The sequence below is a fragment of the Aquila chrysaetos genome, chromosome 5, assembly GCF_900496995.4.
Source record: "Aquila chrysaetos chrysaetos chromosome 5, bAquChr1.4, whole genome shotgun sequence".
Classification (NCBI taxonomy): domain Eukaryota; kingdom Metazoa; phylum Chordata; class Aves; order Accipitriformes; family Accipitridae; genus Aquila; species Aquila chrysaetos.
Window position 1 is genome coordinate 27,185,097 of NC_044008.1, and position 22,253 is coordinate 27,207,349.

General features: G+C 43.3%; 2 protein-coding genes and 1 long non-coding RNA gene across 6 annotated transcripts in view; all 3 read left to right on the forward strand.

Moving 5' to 3' along the window:
• Window positions 1-3,366, forward strand: part of LOC115340964 (ankyrin repeat domain-containing protein 26-like) — a 43,064-nt gene extending 39,698 nt beyond the window's left edge. The window contains exon 20 of the mRNA XM_030013018.1: window positions 3,116-3,366. Within this exon, the coding sequence (XP_029868878.1) occupies window positions 3,116-3,219 (104 nt within the window). The 3' untranslated portion in view covers window positions 3,220-3,366. The remainder of the gene's footprint in view (window positions 1-3,115) is intronic.
• Window positions 3,367-3,369: 3 nt separating this feature from the next.
• On the forward strand, window positions 3,370-4,657 carry LOC115341730. Its single transcript, XR_003923501.2, has 2 exons — window positions 3,370-3,510; window positions 3,845-4,657. It is a non-coding gene; the product is annotated as an uncharacterized LOC115341730 (long non-coding RNA).
• Window positions 4,658-8,456: 3,799 nt separating this feature from the next.
• The window catches only part of LOC115341726 (ankyrin repeat domain-containing protein 26-like), a 59,281-nt gene continuing 45,484 nt past the window's right edge, over window positions 8,457-22,253 (forward strand). The window contains exons 1-10 of one of the 4 annotated variants that reach the window (XM_030015125.2): window positions 8,457-8,939; window positions 11,671-11,785; window positions 12,030-12,203; window positions 12,311-12,417; window positions 12,942-13,079; window positions 13,831-13,979; window positions 17,620-17,679; window positions 20,527-20,560; window positions 20,640-20,712; window positions 21,981-22,041. In XM_030015125.2, the coding sequence (XP_029870985.1) occupies window positions 8,737-8,939; window positions 11,671-11,785; window positions 12,030-12,203; window positions 12,311-12,417; window positions 12,942-13,079; window positions 13,831-13,979; window positions 17,620-17,679; window positions 20,527-20,560; window positions 20,640-20,712; window positions 21,981-22,041 (1,114 nt within the window). In that variant the 5' untranslated portion in view covers window positions 8,457-8,736. The remainder of the gene's footprint in view (window positions 8,940-11,670; window positions 11,786-12,029; window positions 12,204-12,310; window positions 12,418-12,941; window positions 13,080-13,830; window positions 13,980-17,619; window positions 17,680-20,526; window positions 20,561-20,639; window positions 20,713-21,980; window positions 22,042-22,253) is intronic. The other 3 variants (XM_030015126.2, XM_030015128.2, XM_030015127.2) reach the window with 3 other exon arrangements.

Sequence of the window (22,253 nt, forward strand, 5' to 3'; positions counted from 1 at the left end):
TGAGATTCACAAAGATGTAACTGGAATGAGTAAGAGGAAAACAAGATTTTTTTCTTCTCTTGATGCATCCACACATGTTGCGGAGGGTCCTGTGGACCTTCTGGTCATGGTGAGGGCGCCAGAAACCAGGGAAAGTGGTTTCTTCTAACGCCTCAACTACTGCTGCTTTGCTTAGGATGGGCCCTGGGTTTGGGTCGTCTTTTGGTCTAGGCATTAGTTTTCCTGCTTTTTTTCTGTTACCTCTGTCTCATTTCATGTGTTAGGAGGTCCCTTCTCCCCAGGATTTTTGCTGCTGCTTGTACCTGCTTGAAAACAATTAGAGGTTTGGGGATTTGGGGGGGCCTTTTCTGTTGTTCTTTCAGCTCTGTGCTCCCCTCTTCTAGCTGTGAAGGCACAGACTATTCCAAGGAAGTACCACGGCGTGGTGGCCCTCCTGGAGGAGCTGGTGAATTTGGTCGCAGCTATCCCTGTAGGCCTGGCGAGAGGGCCCTTCCCTCCCCTTTGCTGGTTTACGGCCCCACTTCTTTGGCCTTTGGAGTTACTGCCTGTTACTGCCTCCTCTTGCGAGGGTATGCAGATTGCTTCCCTTCCTGAGGCTTTTGCCTGTGGAGTACGTTGTACAGTGTTTTCAGTTCTTTGTGGTGGTGGCGGTATGTTGCTCCTGTCATAAAATAAAGAGTTATTCCCCCAGGGATTCAGTACTAAAATCAGAGAATCACAGGATGGGCGAGGGTGGAAGGGGCCTCGAAGATCGTCCAGTCCAGCCCCACCCCTGCTCAAAGCAGGGTCAGCCATAGCAGGTTGTTCAGGGTCATGTCCAGCTAGGTTTTGTACATCTCCAAGGATGGACACTCCACAACCTTTTCTGGGCAACTTGTTCCGGGGTGTGACCACGCTTACAATTTAAAAAGGAAAAAACCCCAAATTTCCTTATGTTAAAATGAAATTTCCTCTATTTTGATTTGTGCCCTTTCCTCTTGTTCTTTTACTTGGCACCACTGACAAGAGTCTGGCTCCATCTTCTTTACTCACCCCACCAAGTATTTATATACATAGATAAGGTCTCCCTGAGCTTTCTCTGCTCCAGTAAAGAAACAGTCACAGCTCTCAGCCTCTCCACATAGCTCACGTGGTCCAAGCCCTTCAGCATCTTCGTGGCCCTCATAGGCCTGGAAGCTGTGTGGTATCTATTTTGAAATTCACTTCTATGTGTCACAGACTTGATGGAAAAATGTAGGAGCCACAAGTATCATCAAACGTAAACAACAGCATCTAGCGCTTGGACTATGACTCTTCAAAAGAGCTGACTTCTTCTTATGAAGACTTTGAAGTCAGAATCATAAGTGAGAATAACTTAACTGGTAGCAATAACCACCTTCTAGGGGAGAAAGGAGTAAGTGCTCCTTAAGCTGATTCTGGTTACATAATAAACCCCACAGCTCTTGCTGTGTAGAAGCCGTAGCTGCTGCTATAGTTTCTTCGTACAAAGTTCGCAAGAAAAAGTCATGTGTGTTTTTATATTCTATGCGTGTCGTGGTCTTGGCAATAACAACAAAGAAGAATCCTGGCGTGGTCTGCAGGAGCTCTTTCAATTTTCCATCTTAAAGTGGAGAAAAGAAGAATATCGGCACATGCTTTTTTCTATACGATGGTGTATGTCAATCCTGCAGCAGCTGCTTTTGCGCTTCTCTTACGAAGCTGCAGAAGCCAGCCTCAACTGAATTTGTCCCTATGGATGGCATTTGTGCGGATCTCAGCATTTAGCTGACATTCTGCTCGTGTATTTGATGATAGACTTTTGCCATACCTTCATTGTAATAACGCCACTGTGCTTCTTTCCTGTATATTTTCTAAGTGCCCGGTTATAGTCCAGCTGGTGAGTTACAGGTTGTTTTGTGCTACAGTTAGTGTTGCTCAGCAATGAGACTGCTACAGCCTGGCTGACCGAGAGTTTCTCTTCATTAAAAATCAAACCCCAAACCAAGATGTCTGTATTTGGGATGGTATTGTAGTTTTGATCACATGTTACGTGGGGGTTTTAAGATTGTTTTAGAAGTTTAAAGTTACAAAAAGGTTACTTATGAAATACTAACTGTACGTTTTCTATATAATTCTAGGTACGGCGGGAACTGGATGAAAAAATCACTAAAGAACTTGGAGAGGGTAATGTGTCCTTATGTTAGGATTGTTTTTAAGGAAACAGATGACTGTTCCTAACTCTTGAAAAGAATGGCTTGAAAGCTGTCAAGGTCTTGTGCTAAGCACAGGGGTTTTTTCTGCTAGCTTTCCAGTTTAGACTTGAATGTGAAAACTTCCTGCTTACCAACATACTGGGTAGAATGTTATGCGGTTGCCTGAAAAAAACCAAGCACAAAGAAAACTAACCCGTTTCCCCCACACAGATACACTTGGCTTAAGCTGAAGTCACCTTTCGCTAGAGTTAATCCCCAAGCACATATATCAAATGTAGAAGCAGCCCTGGGAAAAGATTTTTGTAGACTTCAGCTGTTACTTCTCCTTCCGTGTACATCAAGTGCATTCAGCACTAAACCATACCGTACACATTTTCTGCTGTTAGTTCTTGATTTTTGCCATGTGTCTTATTCATTGCTTATATTTGTAGCTTATAGGTTGCGGTCTTTTTTGGATAAGCAAGAAGAATATAATCAGTGACAAAAGATAGCCTTCCTTTAGGAAAAGATCGTTCAGTAGTGTTTAGGCAAACGTGAGTTGAATGCTTGTAATAGGTAGCATAAAACATGGGCTGTAATGTAAGGCCAGGTGTCCAAAGAGGAATTCCACCCATTTCACAGCTGTTCCTCCAGAGTCACTGCTTTGCAGTTCCCTGAAGATGTTCAGCGTGAGGCCTCTGGAATGTCTTTCACTAGCTTTAAAAGTACTGTTGACTAATAAGCACATGTGGAAAAAATGTGTTTCTCCCTTTGTGCCTAGCCCTGTCATTGTTATGTTCCTTTGGAAGTTTTTAAATCTGTCTGGATTGTAGTCTCTCCAGTTACCCAAAATGTTTTTACAGTGACTTACTTGGCCCTGTCTACTATAAAAGTAACACCAGGAATCTTGTCTCTGTTCTCCCTAGCCACTGCTGAACTTGAAACTGGATCTGCTGGATCTTCAAGAAATGTCCATGTTGACCAGGATCCCCTTTCCAGGGCAATACAGGAGTACCGTGATGTTCTAACCAAAAATTATCTGATTTGAACAATATGCTAGGCAAAGGCTCGGGGAATAATTTTGTTTACATAGTGCATCTGTGGTTTCCCATCCTTCAGATTGTTCAGATGTGAAAACATGTTTATTTTTATTATCTGAATATAAATTCTAAGTCTATTAAATGGATGTCAAGCACGTTGCATTTACCTGATGGTTTATTGATGCACAGTTGTTTTATTTTGCACTCACACTAAGAACTATATCTATTTTTTCTGACTGGCAGATTGGCTACTCTTCACTCTTGAGCTTGACAGAACTGTCAAAATGTTTCTTATTAAGGTAGATGCATTATTTTGCTCCACTCATGTTCTGTGTTTTAACAAAAGCATTCCTTTTGTTCTGTTTAATCCCTTCACTCTATGTGTTTTTAATGTTTCCAGTGTTATTTTAATGCTTAGGACATTATTTGACGTGCTTGGAGCCCGCTGCTTCAGTCCTGATGCAGCGAATATTTCTGCTTCGAAATTGAAAGTTTTACCAGTGTTCAGGCTGGAGAACAGGGCACTTTACGTTGCTGTCACTTTATGCGCCTTAGGTTTAAAACTACTTGTGAGTGTATAGTAGTGCCAAGAAAGTTATGTGGTCTTTTTGGTACGTTTGTTTTGTATCGCAGAACCACAGAATGGGTGAGGTTGGAAGGGACCTCTGGAGGTCATCTGGTCCAGCCCCCCTGCTCAAGGAGGACCATCTAGAGACGGCTGCCCAGGACCATGTTGTCTTTTGAGCATCTCCAAGGATGGAGACGCCACAGCCTCTGTGGGCAGTGCTGGCTCACCCTCACGGTGAAAAAGTGTTTCCTGATGTTCAGACAGAACCTCTGTGTTTCAGTTTGTGCCCATTGCCTCTCATGGTATTCATGTTGATTGTTGTATTAAAAATCGCTGCAGCTTTAGACATTTGCAGTTCCTACATCAACACCTGTGGTGCACATGAAACACTTCATATGGGGAAAAAAGGAATGCTAATCTATCAACTCTGAGCCTGTTTAGTACTTTCCAAAACTTGTGTGATAGGACAGCCCATCTCTTTGTTGCTGGTGGCCGCTGATGATGTGGTGGCTGTTGTGGGGCATTTATGTCAACAAAACAAGCAGTTCTACTTCTTTCAGGGAGTTACCTGTTGTTACTGAAGATCTGCAGTTGTCATTTCCTGTCTGCAAAAGTCACTAGCAATCGGGCGATTACACAACAAAGCCCCAGTTCTGGAAAAGTAAGAATGGTTGTACTGAGATGAATTAAGACTGGAAAAATTTGCGGGTTTTACCCACTAATTCAAGGACTTGAGTTAACAGGCAGTGAGGAAAGCAATGAATGCTGCTGTGACACTCTTCCTTTTTATATGAATAAGTTTTTTTTGAAGCTAATACATGGTATTTAATTCCAGATATTCTGTTTCAACTTGATATTTAATAAACTTTGTAATCTAGTATACGTCTTTGTTTTATTGTACCCCTTCTTGACTTTGCTTTCCACCCCCTTCCCTGCCCATATAACTCCCCAGATCTCTCTTCTGCTCACTTCAGCTTTGTTCACAGCTGCATCTTCATCCTGTCCTGGAGGCCAGGCAAATGGCCAGCATGCGTCTGTGTCCTTTTCCTCTGGGGAGGCTTGAAGCACAGTTCTGTTAAGATTGCGGACTAGGGTTGAGGTCTTGCTAATAATCAGTTCCCAGACTCTTCCTGTATTTTAGAGCAGTCCTTCTTGTGGTCTGGGCAGAAGGTAGGAGGTTAGCTTCTGGTAGACTCAGAATAACAGATGTGTTAGATCAACTGTGTGGATGAACCAAACCCAACCATACCCAACCATAGCTCTGACCCAACAAAGCACTGTAGCTCAAATAATTTTGGTAACATCACTGCAATCACTGATACACTTTATATTGAACCTCTATGTAGTCTTCATGCGATTGGATTCTGAACAGCGATAGACTGGAAAGAAAATGAGTGAGACAGAGGCAATGAAACCATTCTTCTATTGCTTCTTGGTATGAGAACAGGAGAGGCCTCAAGGTAGTAAAGATCTTTTTGTAATGAATTTCATTTGGGAAGGCTCAGGGGGGAATCTTTATCAATTGGGGGGAGGGGGCAGTAAAGAACAGCAGCCTTTTGGCATCCTGTGATGGGCTGAGAGGCAATGGCCACAAACTGAAATCTGAAATACAGGAAATTCTATTTAAACATAAGAAAAAACATTTTTAGTAGCAGTTATAGGGCGTGACTTTTAAAAAATGTTGAGAATAACCACTTTAGTAGGAATGCTACTCTCTATTCCTTTGGGAATTGAAATCAATTCTCAAGGCATTACAGTCCTACTTTTAGCAGACATTTCTCACTTTCTTATGGTTTATAATTTGTAAGTAGTTTAATTAAAAGAAGGAAGACCAAAGTTTTATTGTGCTTTGTTATCAACTAAAATGTAACTAAACCTAATAAATCCAGTTATCATCTACCTGGCTCCACAATAACACACTCAAGAGTCCATTTCAATGATAACTGTATATTGGTTGCCCAAAAAGTGTGAGCCAGTGAGTCCATGTGGTTCTGAATATGCTAGTAAGTCTATTCTGTTATACAGTCACTCTTTTACTGTAGTGAAAAGAAAATAACATTTCTTTTTCATCACTTAGTGGAAGCTAGAAGATACCCATTCCTCATTCTCAATAGAAGGCTATCTGTTAATCCTGCTGTGTGCCCACGTGTGTGGGGGTGTACGGTGTGAGTGTCAGACAGGAGTGGGAACAAGTAAAACTGCCACCATTCAACTCAGCATACCCACTGACTGTACAGGGCTCCAGAGGTGGCACACCAGAAGCACCACAAAAGCTCCAGCTCTCCACCTAGAGCGAGCAAAAGCTGTTACAGGCACTGCCTGCAGGATGTGTGTAACCACCCAGTTCTCTTCAAAGCCTCAGAGCAAGCAATGCAGAGAAATGCAGTCTTCCCAGGCTGCTTTTCTGAGTTGTACCACCCCTCCTAGAAAATACAGCAGTTGCAAACCAGGCGTACTAAACCGGATGATTAGCAGCACACAGTTATCAGCCCAACAAGTCTTCATTGAACTTTTTCCTTCTTGGTAAACAAAATACACAGGGTGATGTAATAGGGGGAAGATACAGACTGGAAAAAGGGAACGTGCAAGTGCCATTTTGTACCTCAGAGGTACAAAGATTGTGAGCTAAATTATCCAGCTAGAGTGAATCGTGTCAAAGGAAAGGTGTATCTTCAGCAGACTAACTCAAATATCAAGGCTTATGCAACGCTTAAGCCGCACTTAAACCCTGTTTGGCAATCTTCCTGTGGTACACGGGTCTTGTGCAGGGCATCAGAACAGGAATGGAACATTTCATGCAGACAGGAATAGAAACAACAGTTACTAGATGATACTGAGAAAGCTACAGATAAGCTGCCTAGAACACATGGAAAGGACAAAGCAACATAATAGGAAATAACAACATCTTAAACCCCAAACAAACAAAAAGGAACTATTAAACAAAAATAAAAATAGGAATGGATTAAAACTGAAACAAAAATTTGGGTATCTTCAGCATCACCCATGAGACAAAAAGATTAAAGAAATAGTATGAACAAAGATCAAAAAGCTGGCAAAAATTAATACAAACAGCTGGTAATTGGTTGTCGTGGTTTAACCCCAGCTGGCAACTAAGCACCACGCAGCCGCTCGCTCACTTACCCCCCACCCAGCGGGATGGGGGGAAAGACTCAGGGAAAAAAAAGTAAAACTAGCGGGTTGAGATAAGAACATTTTAACAGAACAGAAAAGAAGGAAATAATAACAACAACAACAACAATAATAAAAAGACAATAATAATAATAAAAGGATTGGAATATACAAAACAAGTGATGCAGAATGCAAGTGCTCACCACTCTCCAACCAATGCCCAGTTAGTTCCCAAGCAGCAATCTGCACCCCCTCCAGCCAACCCCCCCCAGTTTATATAGCGGGCATGACGTCCCATGGTATGGAACACCCCTTTGGCCAAGTTGGGGTCAGCTGCCCTGGCTGTGTCCCCTCCCAGCTTCTTGTGCCCCTCCAGCCTTCTTGCTGGCTGGGCATGAGAGGCTGAAAAATCCTTGACTTAGTCTAAACACTACTGAGCAACAACTGAAAACATCAGTGTGTTATCAACATTCTTCTCATACTGAAGCCAAAACACAACACTATACCAGCTACTAGGAAGAAAATTAACTCTATCCCAGCCGAAACCAGGACATTGGTTGAGCGATGGATTCTAGCTATTCATTTTGCATCTTTTTTTGGCTAGTCATGAATGAACAGTTCCTGTTGTACCCACATGACTATATCCACAGGCCCCATCAGCACCCTCTTATCTTCAAAGTGTGAAACTGAATTTCAGCCCAACCAGCCAGCAAAGGCCCTACCAAGTAAAGATGACTCTCTAACAAGGGTTTTTATTGAGACCAGTCTGAAACATTTGACAGGGACCATAGGGTCTCCTGGTCTTGGCTGGGGAGCGACCTATAAAAAAACCAAAAGTTTTTGTGGCTAAGCATGTCTCCACTTGAAAAAGGACTTGAGAAGAAACACCTCCTCCTGGAAAGAGCGTAGAGATGGACTGTGTTTACTCTACGTTGCCATCTTGTAAACAGAATCCTGCCTTTCTTCTGAGGTGTCTGGAAGACAACAAATACACCCGATTAAAAAACGCGCGACGCCCGCAACTCCTTCAGGGGATTTTCTGGTTCTGCACTAAATGCGCTTCCCCAGTTTGCACAATTTGCTTTTAAAGCAAACCAGGCCGAGCCGCCCCCTGCGCTCACAGCGGGGCATTGCCGCCGCCAGGGACGTCGACACCCCCACGGCTCCACGGCGACGATCCCCCAGGGCTCTGTGGGGTGCGCGGCCCGGCCCCCCCCGGCCCTCCGCCACCCGCCGGGCCTCTCACTCGGCAGCGCCGCATCCAGGCGCCTCCTTCCCCGCGCCCGTCGCCGCTGCCCGGCGCCTGAGGGGGAGCAAGCGACGTCGCTCACCGTTCGGCGCCCCTGATAAGCACTCGCACGGGCAGACCGGGAACTGACCCTCGAGACACATATGCCGGCAACTGACTTTAAAGACACATAAGCCGGCACCCCCCCCGGACGCTGACGCGCCTCGCCAGCACCGCCCGCCCTCCCGACGCCGCGCATGCGCGGACCCGCCCGCCCTTCCCGCGCGGCGGGTGGAGGGGGCCTTTGCCCGCCCGTCGCTGGCCGGCCGCGCGTGCGCGGGGCTCGCCGCCCTGAGGGAGCCGCTGGCCCCGGCGGCTCCTGCCGCTACCACCGCTGCTGCCGCCGCCGGCGGGGGAGCGAGCCCCTGCCCTCCGGCTCCCGGCCCGCCCGCGGTTCGCTCCGCAGCAGCCGGCCCGAGGCCGCTGCCGGGGGCTCCGCTCCCCCGTCCCTGCCCGGGGCCCGACGCAGCCCGCCGGGCGGCTCCCGCCGTCGCTCCCCCTGAGGCGGGGCCGTGCCCGCGGCCGCGTCCCTGCCGCGGGATGAAGAGGATCTTCGGGTTCGCGAGGAAGAAGAAAGGGCAGCCGCCGTCCGGCAGCGCCTCCCTGCCCTGCCCCGCCGGTGCCTACGAGCTCCGGCAGAAGGACCTGGGCAAGCTGCACCGTGCGGCCGCCAGCGGCGACCTGGCCCAGGTGCGGCAGGGGCTGAAGAAATACGGCGTCGACGGGCGGGACAAGGCGGAGCGGTAAGGGCGGGAGCAGCGCCGGGCGGGCGCTGAGGCGGGGTGGGGGGTCCCCTCCCCGGCGGTGTCGCTGCGAGGAGCGGGAGGGCTGGCTCCGTGGCCGAGCCCAGCCCTCGGCCGGGTGTGGGAATCGGGCTTGTGCTGCCAGAACCCCTTGAATTCGGCCTGCCACCCGAGCGTCGCCTTACCCTCTTTGCCCCGGCCTCCTCGGTGCCCTCGTCGCCGGAGTCCTGTTTCCTTGCCGGGGGGGCGCAGGGAGGAGTGGGAGCTGGCAGCAGCCCGGCAAAGGTGGGTTGCAGAAGGAGCCTCGCGGCCCTTCTCCAGCCACGCTTTGAAGTTGAAGCTTTGTTGTGTCCTCCAGGGAGTGGAAGAGTTGATGTCATTGGAAATAGAAGCAAAGAATAGGAGATGTGGGAAGTAATGGCTAAAATGCCATTGTTCGCGTGAATATCTCAGTTCTGCTCCTCAGCATCTCTAAAAGCAAAATCCTGCGCCAGGGGCGTGGCAAGTAGCACCCCTACAGGCTCCTTCCAAAAAGCGGGTCCTGTAGCCCATAGGACTTCCTTGGAACAGCATCATTTAGGAGCAGGCAGCTTTTCGGAGGTGGTCTAGCAAAGCCTTCAGCCTTGCTGAAAGAGATGGGCAAACCTCAGCACAGGGTTGGAAGCACTGTAGGTACGATGCCAGCTAATCATGAATCCTGGGTCAAAGTTAATCGCTAGGAGAGATTTACCACGTCAGCTGCCAGTCAGAGTGAACTCTAGAGCTTTTCATTGCTTGGCTTGTGGCTGCTGGGTTGTCGGCTCCAGCGCCATTGGAAGCGAGTGCTGCCAACCTGCTGTTTCCCTGTGGTCTCACAGTGGGGTGGTTTTGCTGCTGCTCAGGCATCAGCAGTTCTCTTCTGCCCCATGGGTGGTCAGCATAGGATTGCAGCAGCAGGAGGAACAGAGTCTGGGCAGGATCCCGAAGGCTGGGTGGCAGAACAGCTTTGGTGTTACTAGAGGCCTCTTGCAGGGACAGGCAACTGTGAACACTCCGATGTTCTCTGCCAGCCTGTTCCCTGAAGTGGGTCTTCTGTGGAGCTCAGCGAGCCTTGCTCCAAGCAGAGCCATCTCCTTTCCTGTTGGCAGACTGAGAGGCTTGGCTGAGGAGGGCAGCAACGAGTCCACAGGTTTTCTGAAGGCTTTTCTTCTTTGCAAAGCTGATAGTGAGTTCTTCAGGTTTGTCATGTTTCGTAGTGCTTGGTAGTAGCATAGCAGCTTTTAGATGATCGTGGACTCCTTCATAACCAGTCCTGGTTAGCTTTCAGGTAATCTCAGTCGGTCATTTCTTCAGAGATGAAGGGTCCCGCATGCTTATAAGGGAATTTCTCAAAAAGTGGTGGTAGTTGCTCTTGAGGGACCTTCTGTTGATGCTTCAGTCAGTTCCCTGTCTGTAGCAAGACATTACAAGTTCTTCGAAGTTTTGTGTGTTTTTCTTGTCCTCATCCTTGTTGCCATGGAGGAGGCTCATCAGCTGCCGGGTAACAAGTAGTATCTGCATTACAAATTGCTGTGTTTTTGTATCGCGTGCCACTGCATTTCTGTACCTCTCCCTTTCTGTTCCCACCTAGCTGGGGAGCTGTTGTGCTCCTGTCTCTCAGCAAGGTACCAAAACAATTGCAAGGTTAGTTGAGCTTTCCCAAATACAGAGGAGGACCTACCCCCAGTGATGTGGTTCAAAACTAGTGCTGGCGTTCCCCTCAGTTCTTGAGGAACTGCAGGATTTTTGTTGCATCACCTTCAAGGGAGGAGGGTCCTGGTTGTTTTCTAGCTTGTCTCCTGCTCTGTTGGTACAGGTGTCCTGCAGAGCAGCAGGCATTTTGCCTTCTGTGCAGAGTGAAGCTTGTGCTGCTTTGTGCCTGTGCTTTAGGGGGAAACACATGCAAGGACTTTCTGAGTGATTGTGTCTTTGGGGACAAGTAGGCTGGTTAATTGACATCAGACCTAAGATGTTCTGTGGTCTGAAGGATCTGTTTTCTTTCTGGCAAGGCTTTAATTTGAAGAAAAAAGTTTCATTTTCTTATGCTGGTCATGTATTGTGGAAACACAGTATTCCCTCCTTGGAGAGGACTTACTCTGTGGTAAGCTTTTTATGACTGTGATAGTTACATGAGTCAGGAAGGTCAAATGTTACTTTCCTGTAGTCAGGATTGCAGTGTTCTGCTGTCTAGTTCGCTGTGTGTTACCAGAGGCATGTTGGTGCATGTTCTTGTTTTTGCTGCAGTAGTAAGCAAGCTAGAGAAAAAGCAGAAATTCTCAAAGTCCAGGGAAACACTAATATTCTTGCTATAAAACCCATCTCCTACATCTCTGATATACTTCTGGGACATGAATGATCATAGAAGAACTTGAGAGGTTTACTTGCTATAGTCCTCAGATTCCCAAGCTTTGGTCTCTGTTGCTGTGCCATGTGTGTAGTCCTGTTGGAGGCAGTGACCAATGCCTGGGCATAGGCATCTCTTTGTGCAGATTCAGTTCTACAGTGAAGGAGATGTCACCTTACTAAGCAGACGCTGTGGAGGGTTTTTGCTAGCCAGCCTCAGGCATTTGATGTGCAACTGCTGTTACTAGTAATGGAATGAGAAATCTTTTCTTAAGCTTGCTTTTTGGAAAGTGAAACTTGTCGTTATATCCATTTATCACAGCCTGAAATGATTTATTTGGTTGTCTGTCTGTGCTGATTTAATTTTTAGGACGCCTCTGCATCTTGCTTGTGCAAACGGCCATGTGGATGTTGTTACATATCTAGTAGAAAACAAGTGTAAGCTAAATCTTTTTGACAGTGATAACAGATCGCCACTGATGAAGGTATGTGGAATATGTTATGTTCCTGTAAGTGGGGCTTATTGATTGTGCACTAAATGATGTATCTTGCAGGATTCTTTACATAGACCTGTGTAGAAACATGCATATCGTGATAGGCGTGGAATAGGCATGTGTTAGCTAATCTTTGAAGGTGCTCTTATTTTCCAGCATTGGGAAGGTTGGGGAATTGTAACACAGTGAAATGTAAATGCTGGAAGTTTTTCCTTTTTTTGTGTGTTGTTCCCAGGCAGTACAGTGCCAGCAAGAAAAATGTGTGGCTATTCTGCTACAGCATGGTGCTGACCCAAATCTGGCAGATGCTGACGGCAACACTGCCCTTCACCTTGCTGTCGTATCTCCTAATATATCTGTAGCAGGGCTGTTACTTGAGCATAATGCCAATATTGATGCCCAGAATAAGGTAAATTTTTATATTTGTTAAGCAAGTTCTTTCAAAAAGTTGCATTACTATTTCTCTTGAAGGGTTTTGTGACTTTGATTTTTAACTTCATTTATCTGTCCTTTCAGGAGGGATGTACCCCGCTTATTCTTGCTGTCTCTGAACATCATGAAGAGATAGTAGAGTTTCTCCTTAAAAAAGGAGCTGACGTGCATGCTCGAGATCAGTGTGAAAGGTGAGGGGGTTTGTCAAAACTCCACATGGATCTCTAGTATTCCTTAGGGTGGATTGATGAGAGAGGCATGGGAATGAGCGCTGAAAAAAAGCAGGGAGGCACACAGAAGGAGCTATTTCAGTGTGACTTGTGAAAGCAAGTCTGCATTGGCTGCTGTCATACCTCAGCTGATGCTTTCTGCATTGAGGATTGCAAGAAGGCATTGTGTGGGATGGCCCTTCTGGCAGGAAACATGCCATTAGCTCAGCAGCATTGCCTCAATTTGAAAAAACATCTCCTGCGTAGCAACATAGTTTGTATGTTAAGTGTTGTCAATGTGGAAGCTTAGCTTGAAGATTGAACACTTAATTGTTTTGAATCCCTCTCCCATTTTACTGTTGCTCTTAATGCTTAATGAAAATTGCTTTTTTTTGTTCATTTTAAAGTAATGGGGAAAACACCTTTTTTGAGAGCAAATAGGAATAAAAATAATTACAGTGTCTGTGTAAAGTGATCTATTTCATAACGTATTTTGGATGTTTCAGAACCCCACTTATGACTGCTGCTTCTGGTGGGGAGCTTAATTTGATAAAAGTTCTTCTTCAGTATGGTGCTGATGTTTCCCATAAGGACACTAACGGATGGACAGCTGAGGATTATGCTGTTATTCATGGATATTCTAGGTAAATTTTTAACTTTATCATTAGACTAGGTTGTCAGTTATCAGTGCGGCTTTTGAACATTTTTGGTAACAGCACCAAGGTTTAATGGTGTGTTGAGACCTGTCTTGAAGCTGTGCTCAGTGACATCTCCTGATATGTATCATTGCTGTGTCTCGTGTTAATCTGGAAGTTGAGGAAAATCTCTACCCAGAATCCTCTGTTAGATTTCAAGTTTTGTAAACTCTTTAAAGTGCCTGTACCCTACAGTTATCCAGAGGTGGAACTTGGCAAACTGAAATGCATTTAACCCCTGTCCCCAGACCAGCACCATTGTCCTTACTGACTTCCATTACAGTGACCAGGAACTACCAGCCTTTTGTTTCAGAGGAGGTCTAGCTGATACCCCTTTTCTTAAAATCTTAAGCAGTTTTACTCCTCTTATGCATAGCTTTGTACCTGTGGGTGTTCCTTCTCTAACATGGTTATGTGTGCTTAAAAGCTAGGCTGAATAAAATGTGCCAAGCAGGAGTTGTTAACTTCGTAGGTATGAATATGCATCTCTAGAATGAACACGACTGTAGTGAATATTGAGGTATGTAATAGTCATGCAATAAGTTCTGTGTGTACTACCGTTAGCAATGAGTGTACAAATTCATATGGCTATGAGTATGTGTAGGATGGGTAATAAGTGGCTGCTAACTGTTCTCTGAAATGGTATATGCAAGTATGTGGTTATTTTTACCAAATATATTTCCTCTCTTTCTCTATATAGTCTTAGTAAACAACTGGCAGAATATGCAGACTGGGAAAACACAGGAGACGCTTCTGCAGGTGGTGCACAAGGCATCATGGTACCTAGCACTCCTCACCGGGTAGGAGCTGCTGGCTTTACGTTGGGTGCACCTGCTGTGGACAGAGGAGGTAGGATCCTTAACCATGGAGGAGCTCGTAAGGAAAATCATTATGGCCTTTTTTTTAGGTGGCTTGTATTGTTAGCACTTACTGTGTTCACCATTGACTTGAGTGGAGGCATCAGATGGAGTAGCACAAGAAGTTTGTGAATGTGCTTATTTGTTACTAGCTGGAGGTGCTTCTTGTCAGGCTGTGAAGGCAGTTGTTATTTGTGTAATGCTACACGTCCCCTTATAGGGTTGTTGCCTTCTGCCTGTCAGATTGCCCACCTGTATAGGTTTTCCTAGAGAGAGAGAGAAGGGGGATAGGGGAGGAACTAGGTGAGAGTGTTTTTGTTTTTCAGGTGTGTACTTTTTACCTATAGATGGCCATTCAGATTGTGAAAATCCAATTGCAAAAGCAGTAGGTTCATTCTGAGTAGTTGTTCATATTTCTGTAGTTGGTTAGCAACAGAGGAGTTAGCAGGAAGATAGTCTTGATTTCCAGTGAGTTTGTGCGTCTTTGTTTTAATATTAATAGTTTCACCTGCACTAAGCTCCTTTTAGTGAGTAATCTTATTTCTCAACATCAGTTACCATTGTTTCCATGTAGGTGCTGTAGAGACATATTGAGGAAAAATTGTCTTGGAAAAGTAACTTTGTTAGCAGCAACAATGCAGTGTCTGTGTATACTGTGTCTTCTTGGACATAGTTTGATTTACAATAAAAATAATGCTTTTCTTCCACTTCCAGTAATTTTATGAAATAAGCTTTAAAAAAATCCATATTACCTTGTGATCCAGAAAAACAATTAAATTGCCTTGTGATCAAAAAACTAACTCCTTCAGTGATTTTTTTTTTTTTTTTTTTTTTTAAATCCAGTCTATGCTTATGAGCTCACAGAGCCCTAGAGGAATCTTAGAAAATTAATATTTTAATCTAAATGAAATTGTTTGTCTTGTACTTTACATCTCGGGCCCTACAGTGGGGAGTTCTTTTCTTTCTGTTTTTTTGAGGGTGTTTTATCAGAACTATGTGGCAAATAGGCAGTAGACAGTGTTCAAACACAGTTCATTACTCCTTTTTTAAATATGTCAAGAAATATGAGCAAAACATGGGATATTTTTCCTCATTGACTTTTCCCAGACATAGGAATTTAATTTAGAGCCAATCTTTGTTCCTTTGACGAGGAAACAGTTGCTTTGATCTAGTCAGAGATTTGTAAAGTTCTTGATAGATTGAAGGAAGATTTTTTTTTTCTCATTTATTTTTTTGGAAAGGGCTTGGTACAGGTAGTTTAATCAGCATAATGTTGCTTTCACCCAAACAGCACTCTCCGTTATGGCCTCCCGTGCGTGTAGATAATTGCTGTGGTACCACATTGTAATGGCTGACAGGCCTGGGTTATTTTAAAATATGTGGCTTGCAAAATAACACTGTTGTGTGATTCCAAAACTGACATACTCTCAGTGAAGTATGGGTTCTTGAACCAAATAATTTGCCCCATCCCTTGAGAATTATAGTACTACTAATATAAGTCCCCAATATAATGGGAAATCTTTACTTCTTATCTACATTTGAAGAGGCATAGTAAGTGTGAAGAGAATATTACGTGGGTTAAGGACTTCGGAGGAGAAAGAGTATGCTCTGTTCTCAGTCTATTTCTAGTAGGGCTTGTTTTTCTTCTGAGTAGTATGAACCCTTTTCTCCTTGTGCTCCGTCTCTTAAAAGATGAGCCCAGTGTGTTAAATGAGAGAGATTAGTAGCATATAGGGAGCATTTATTGGCATTAACTCTGCAGTCTCTGGCTTGCACCCACAAAGCACAGGTCCTGCATCACAAGAGTCCCTTTGATATGCTGCAGTAATAGGCTTTGAAGCCTCTGTTAGAGGAGAAGCTGGGATGATCTTGAGTGACCAGAGAAACACCCACTTCAGAATTCTTTTCTTTTGCTCTTCTGTACTATTTTTCTGGGGTCTTCAGTGTTGTCCTTATTCCTTTTGCTGCTTTTGCACTTGTTCAACATTCTTCAAAGTATTCTCCTCTAACAAGCAAGTCAGCATATTTAAGGAGTTGGCTCATGCTTATTTGAATGTTTACTTTTTGTCAGAACCTGAATCTCTTTATTAATCATGGACGGGTTTGCAAAAACCTCCAAATGAATGGCTTCCAGCCCCAGCATACTGAATGACAGACTTTTTAGATTTGAAGTTGGAATTTCTTTGGCAAAAAATAATAATAATTATGCAATTGTTCTAAAGGCAAGGATTCAGATTTCTAGTATGTCTTCAGTGGCAGCTTTTTTTAACTACTGCACTGCATATTAGTGTATTGTTCCTTCAGTGTTTCCCTGAGTCCCTACCGAAGCTGTTGGTTTTTTTATCGTAGAGCTCTTGAAAAGAATGCAGTGCTTCAGTGTGGTTTATATCTCCTGAGGTCAGGAAAAGTTGTCCTGTATCACCTTTTAAGAAAACTGAGAAACGGACAAGGGATGAGAAACCATCTTGAGGTCCTTTCTTAACTCTTTAAGTGTATGTTTTTGATAGGAGTCCTTTTGCCACATCCATTCCACGAATTTGCGGTAAAATCAATATAAGCAGGACTCCCTTCCTTCCGCTCCGAGACAAATGTTATGGCCTTGTCACGAAGAAATTTGGTGTCGGGTAGCTGCAATAACAGAACCACACCATTCGTTGACTTAAAATATAAAACTTTATTAAGTAGGATGGGTAGAGCAGGCGGATAGTGATTTATATTCTAAAACTTCTCTTCCATAGCACACAGACATGCGTACACACACAAACACACATGCACGATGCTCATACCAGTCAACGTGCCCGTTTTGGTCCAGTTGTGGCCTGCCTTATAGCCCTGGGGAACAGGGTATTCATTCTGAGTGCTTGTTGTGTCTGCATTCTGGCTGGTGGCATAACTTCTGTATCTGAACAGTTCAGCATGGTCAAATCAATGTAAGCAGAAATCTCCTATCTTCAAACTGAGGTAGGAGGGGCCTACGTTTGCATTAGGCACTAACTGACACAACTATTACGGTGAGCTGCTTTAGGGCAACAGGTTTCTGGGTTGCTTTTTTAGTGAGGGATAACAAACATGCTAAAACTGTAACTTGAGTGAGTGTAAATAACGTAATGGCTCAAAGTTGCATGGTGATGCGAGTACTGAAAACCAAGATTTCCTTCAAAATTTCTGGATAGTGTATCTCCAAAGTTTAGTTGTTGGCACCTAAGGATTTTTGGGATGCTGAGAGGGAGGGATTTTAAGTGTGCTGTATGTATGAAGTGCTCTACAAATATGAAGGAATTGCATTTGCAGTCTGTTAGACAAGGACTAGTCAAGTTGAGGGAAATCTAAAGTTGGCAGTAGAGTAAATTTCTGATAATCTGTTTCAGTATTGCGAAATATTGGAATATGGGTATTTTACATGGAGCAAGTAAATTAAGTTACACTGACACTGTCCCTTGACAGGAGAGTTCTGTAGATTGTGATTGGTTTTGTTTCTAGCACTTATAACCATAGAGTAGGCTGATAGTCACAGTAGATTTTCCCGTTGCTATAGCTTTGTTGATGTACTGCTTATGTTTTCCAAATTTCTGGGGATTCAAATTTATTCTGATGTCATTGTTTCATCTGTCCTTTCCATGCCTTTTCGTAAATGGATATAGGAATGCAACAATCTCCTAACCAGACATCAAGAACAGGAAAATCAAGGAAAGGTATTCTATACAGTAGCATTTCAAATATGAAACATGTTGTACAATATACAAATATTAACACATCTGATGTTTATTATCCTGGAGGTCCCTATTTTGATGGTTTTGGTTTTATAAATTAGATTTGAGAGCAGGCTTTAGGTGCTTTTTATTTGTTTGCATGTTTTGCATGGGTCCTTTATTATTGAATTGAGTGTTTGCTTTGTGTCATTAGTGATAGTAAATAATTTTTTTTTTTAAATATGCTCTTCCGTTACTCCAAAATGGAAATGGACTTCAATTGAAGTGGAAACAAGCAATCCCCAGAGACTGCTTTTTTAGATTTCATTTCTATGGTAGGGCATCAAGGTCTGTCTGAAAGCTAGCTCATGAACTTTCTCTCTTGCCTTTTAAAGGACAATGTGATCTGGTTTTGATCATTGCTTAAAGTTACTATGCACTGAAAGCAAAAGTTCAGATAACTTACTCAGCTGGTTTGACTAATTATAACTATACTAATTGAAAATATAACTGAAGTCACCTGTCAAGAGTTTATAACTGTTGGCTCCACCCTATCCACTCAGTTCTGAGAGACAGATTTTTATTCAGTTTGGGAGGTTAGCTGGTAGCTTAGACTGCTGGTACTAAGTGAGTTAACAGAAAACTGTGGTATGTGGAACTAATTATTATTTTTAAATATTATGTGTTTGTAATAGGAAACATTAAAAATCAGAGACTGTGTTGGTATTTTGACTGGTTTAGCTTGTCCTCCCACTGGAAGTTTCAGCCTCTAGGTTTTGTCTACATGACATGTCTACACTGAACACATACGCTGTATTTCATTGTCTGAAAGCCCTGTTCAGGTCAGGAGATGTACTCATCAAAGTTCCCACATAAACCCTGTCTTTAGGACAAAATTTCCATGCTTATTTGTGGTTTACTGGTAGTAGAAATGTAGTAGTAGTGTAGTAGAATGTAGCAGAAATGTAGTAGGAGATGTCTTCAGGCATGATATGCCTTTGTTTTCTTTTCCTTTTAAGACCTTGGTTTGGTTGTCATCATGCGAGTTTATGGAAGGTTACCAGTCTCCTGTTCATAAGCAACTTCATTTTGTTATGATAGTTAACAAGAATTAGTTATCAAGAATTTGAGGAACACTGAAATAGCTACTGTGTGGAGATTATATTGTTTGTTTTTTCCCTCCTGTACTGGGAATTGAAGACCCCTTTTATTTCATCTTGGTTGTTGATAGTTGAGAGGTTTTAGCACTCTTTAGGCTGGATTCCTAGAGTTCAGATTTCTTTAGTACATCAGTGATGTGCTAGAGTGCACTCTCATCGAGTTTGCAAGTGGCCCCAAATCGGGGGAGTCGGTAGATATGCTTCAGGGCAGTGCTGCCATTCAGAGGGGCCTTGAAAAGCTGGGTAACTGGACTGTCAGGCCTGTCTTACAAAATTCAGCAAGGGCAAATGCCAAGTCCTGCACGTGGAAAGGAACAACCACTTGCTACAAAACATGCTGGGACTGCCTGGCTGGAGAGCTGCTTTGCTGAGAACGCCCAGAGGATCTTGGCAGAGAATGAGCTGAGCATGAGCCAGCAGGGTGCCCTGGCAACTGAGAAGGTCAGCAGTGTCCTTGGCTGTATTAAAAGCAGCATAGCCAAAAGATTGAGGAAAGTGATTGTCCGCTCCTACTTGGCACTCACTGGATTGTGTCCAGCTCCCTGGCTATAATTTTGAGCCCTCAGTGCAAGAGAGATTGGTGTTTCAACAGTGAGCAAGTTCAGTGGAGGGCCATCAGACTCGTCAGAGGCAGGAGTACTTGCCCTTTGAGGAGAGGCTGAGGAAACAAGGCTTGTTCAGCCTAGAGAAGAGGCGACTTGGAAGAGGATCTAGCAGCAGCTTCCAGTACATCTGAGAAGACAAAGCTGGGTGCTTCCCAGTGCTGCCTGACAGGAGGCGGAGATACAAGAGGCATAAATGGAAACAAGAGAGTTTCTAATTGGGTGTGAGGAGCTTTACCATGATAAGGACAGTAGAACAAAGAGGTTGTATAGTCTCCCTCCTTGGAGGTGTTCAAGACCGGACTGGATAAAGCCCTAAGCAACCTTATCTGACCTTATAGCTGAGCCTGCTTTGAGGAGGCAGTTGGCTAAGAGACTTCCTGATATCCCTTCTGACCTGATTTATCCTATGATCCTATGTGCAAGTTGCCTTCATAACACTGATGAATACTTGGAGTGTAGTACAGAATGCCCTGATTATGCCCCTTTTGTCTGTTGAATACCCTTTTTGGTGCAGTGTAGAGAGCTGCTGGTGATTATTCTACCTGGGGATAAGCTTTAGATCTTGATTATGCTTTTTGATTTTCTTTACCTTTTCAGAATAATCTGTAATTTGGTAGAGCAGCAGATAGTGTAGTATACAGCATAATGTTATATGCATAATGTCACAGAAAACAGTAAAATCTCTGCATGTGATGTGTACTCATGTGTGTAATATGAGTACTTAGGAGGTTCATTTACTTACTGTCTTGCTAAGCCACCACCAGTTTAACTGTTTGCGAACATAGCATATTCATGCTATACTATTGGTTTTTTTAGTTTAGAGATGTTTGTTAATCTTCTAGGTGTAAGAGTCCGAAGGAGATACAAGTCTGGTCTTTTTTGTTTTCTTTTTTTTTAATTCAGTATGGCTCAAAAAAGCAGTTGTTTTGGAAATGCATTCATTCATGCTGTCTTGTGTTGAATTGACTACCCAAAGTTTCATTCTGTTATGACCTGTAGAGTTGTCCGTGTCAAATGTTTATATGTACTAGTTAATTTTTAGCATGCCAAATCTAATTTCAACATGTCAATTAATATTTGAACAGCAATAGATGACTATTCCCAAGGAGACTCAATAAGGTGAGACTTTAAAAATACCTAACACTTACCTGAGGAATGATTTGAGAGACACAGTACTCATTTTGCTTTGCTTTTTAAGAAGCTCTGAGAAAGAGGGGAGTGATGACAGTTGGCATACTTCTGAGGAAGAAGAACTTGATTTTACCCCCAAGGTATGCTTCTTTTACAGGAAGAATGTCCTGTAAAAATTAGTGATTTGAAGGCAAGTTTTCTCTGGGATTGAAAGAAACTGCAGTTCCAGCCAATATTGTTTTCTCCTTAGAAGCAGTCTCTGGCCTGCCAGCCTTTCTTCTGCTGTGAGTTTTTCCTGAAAGACCTGTAGCTGTGGCAGAGCATGCAGTAGACTTGTGGTTTGGGGCAAAAGAGCAATAGGTGACGAGATAAACAGCTGCATTCTTTTATTTGTTCATGTTCATTTGAGTCAGACTTGCAGGCCCTAAAAGTTTATAAGTTACTATTATAACCTGTTCTGTTCTTCTCCAAACATTGTTATTGTTTCCTGTAAATTTGGTGATAGAATCCTAACTGATAAAGAAAAAGGGTGTTTATCAGGATCTACGGAAATCCTTCATCACCTAGTTCTCCTTTCCTCCTCGTCAGGTTCCTCAAGAGCGCTCAATGGATGAGTTACTCAAATGGGTCATCTTTTTCTTTTATGAGATGGCATTCTGTGCTTGCATGTAATCTCACACTGCATGTTTTCCCCCTTTTTTTTTTTTTTTTTTTGAATGCTTGAGTAGTATTCTTTTTGACAGCTACAAGCTCTTGTGCCTACTGTTTTTACTAATGTTCTGAAGAATTATCAACTTCTGCAGTAATGTCTGGAGCATCTATTCTGTTGCACTGGGATTCTGCAGTGATGAGGAACCCGTGTGGTAGTTGAACCCACTCTGTAATGCTGGAGATGCAAGCATGTTTAGTTTTAACATGATTTCATTTTCTTGCACTGATTTAAATAGAAATGATGCGTGATTTTGAAATTTAGGGATATTTTGGTAAGTGTACTTGCAGGGACTAATTTATGCATTAAGTCTAGGGATCTTAACAGTTACTCGTGTTGTGCACATTTGCAAGTAAGCATCCTGAAACTGCAATCTTAAAATATAGCTGAATTTTACTTAAGTATGACAGATATTAAAAACAGATTTTTAGAACTGTTGTGCATGTGAACAGTTTTAGAAACAATTTGCAGAAGGGTGCCTGCACAGTGTTTTGGGGTGAAGTACTCACTGAATTGCATATGTGGGGAGTGTTTGTGTAGTTAGAAGTATAGGATGGAGCCAGCACCTGAGCACTACCAAAAGGACAGCCTGATTATATTTACTGTTCAAGACTTGATGTGAACAAAGGATTTGTTGTTGTTGCTGTTCAAAAAAAAAAAAAAAATTTTTTTTTTGCTAAAATAATTCTTTATTTACAGAAGCTGCAGAAGCCAAACTTGACACTGTTAATGAACGTTTCCCAGCAGTTCAAGAAAAACAGTAAGCTATTTGGAAAAGATTGTATGATATACTGATACATAAAAGTAGACTTGCTAAGTAGTATTTTTATAATTTTTTTTTTTTTTTTGCTATAGCAAGTGAGAAAAGTAGCATTTTGAAAACACAGCACTTAGTCATTTCAGAAAAAAATAAGTTGTATCATTACAATGAAGATATTAATCCCCTCCTAAGCCTTTGTCCCTGGTCAAGTC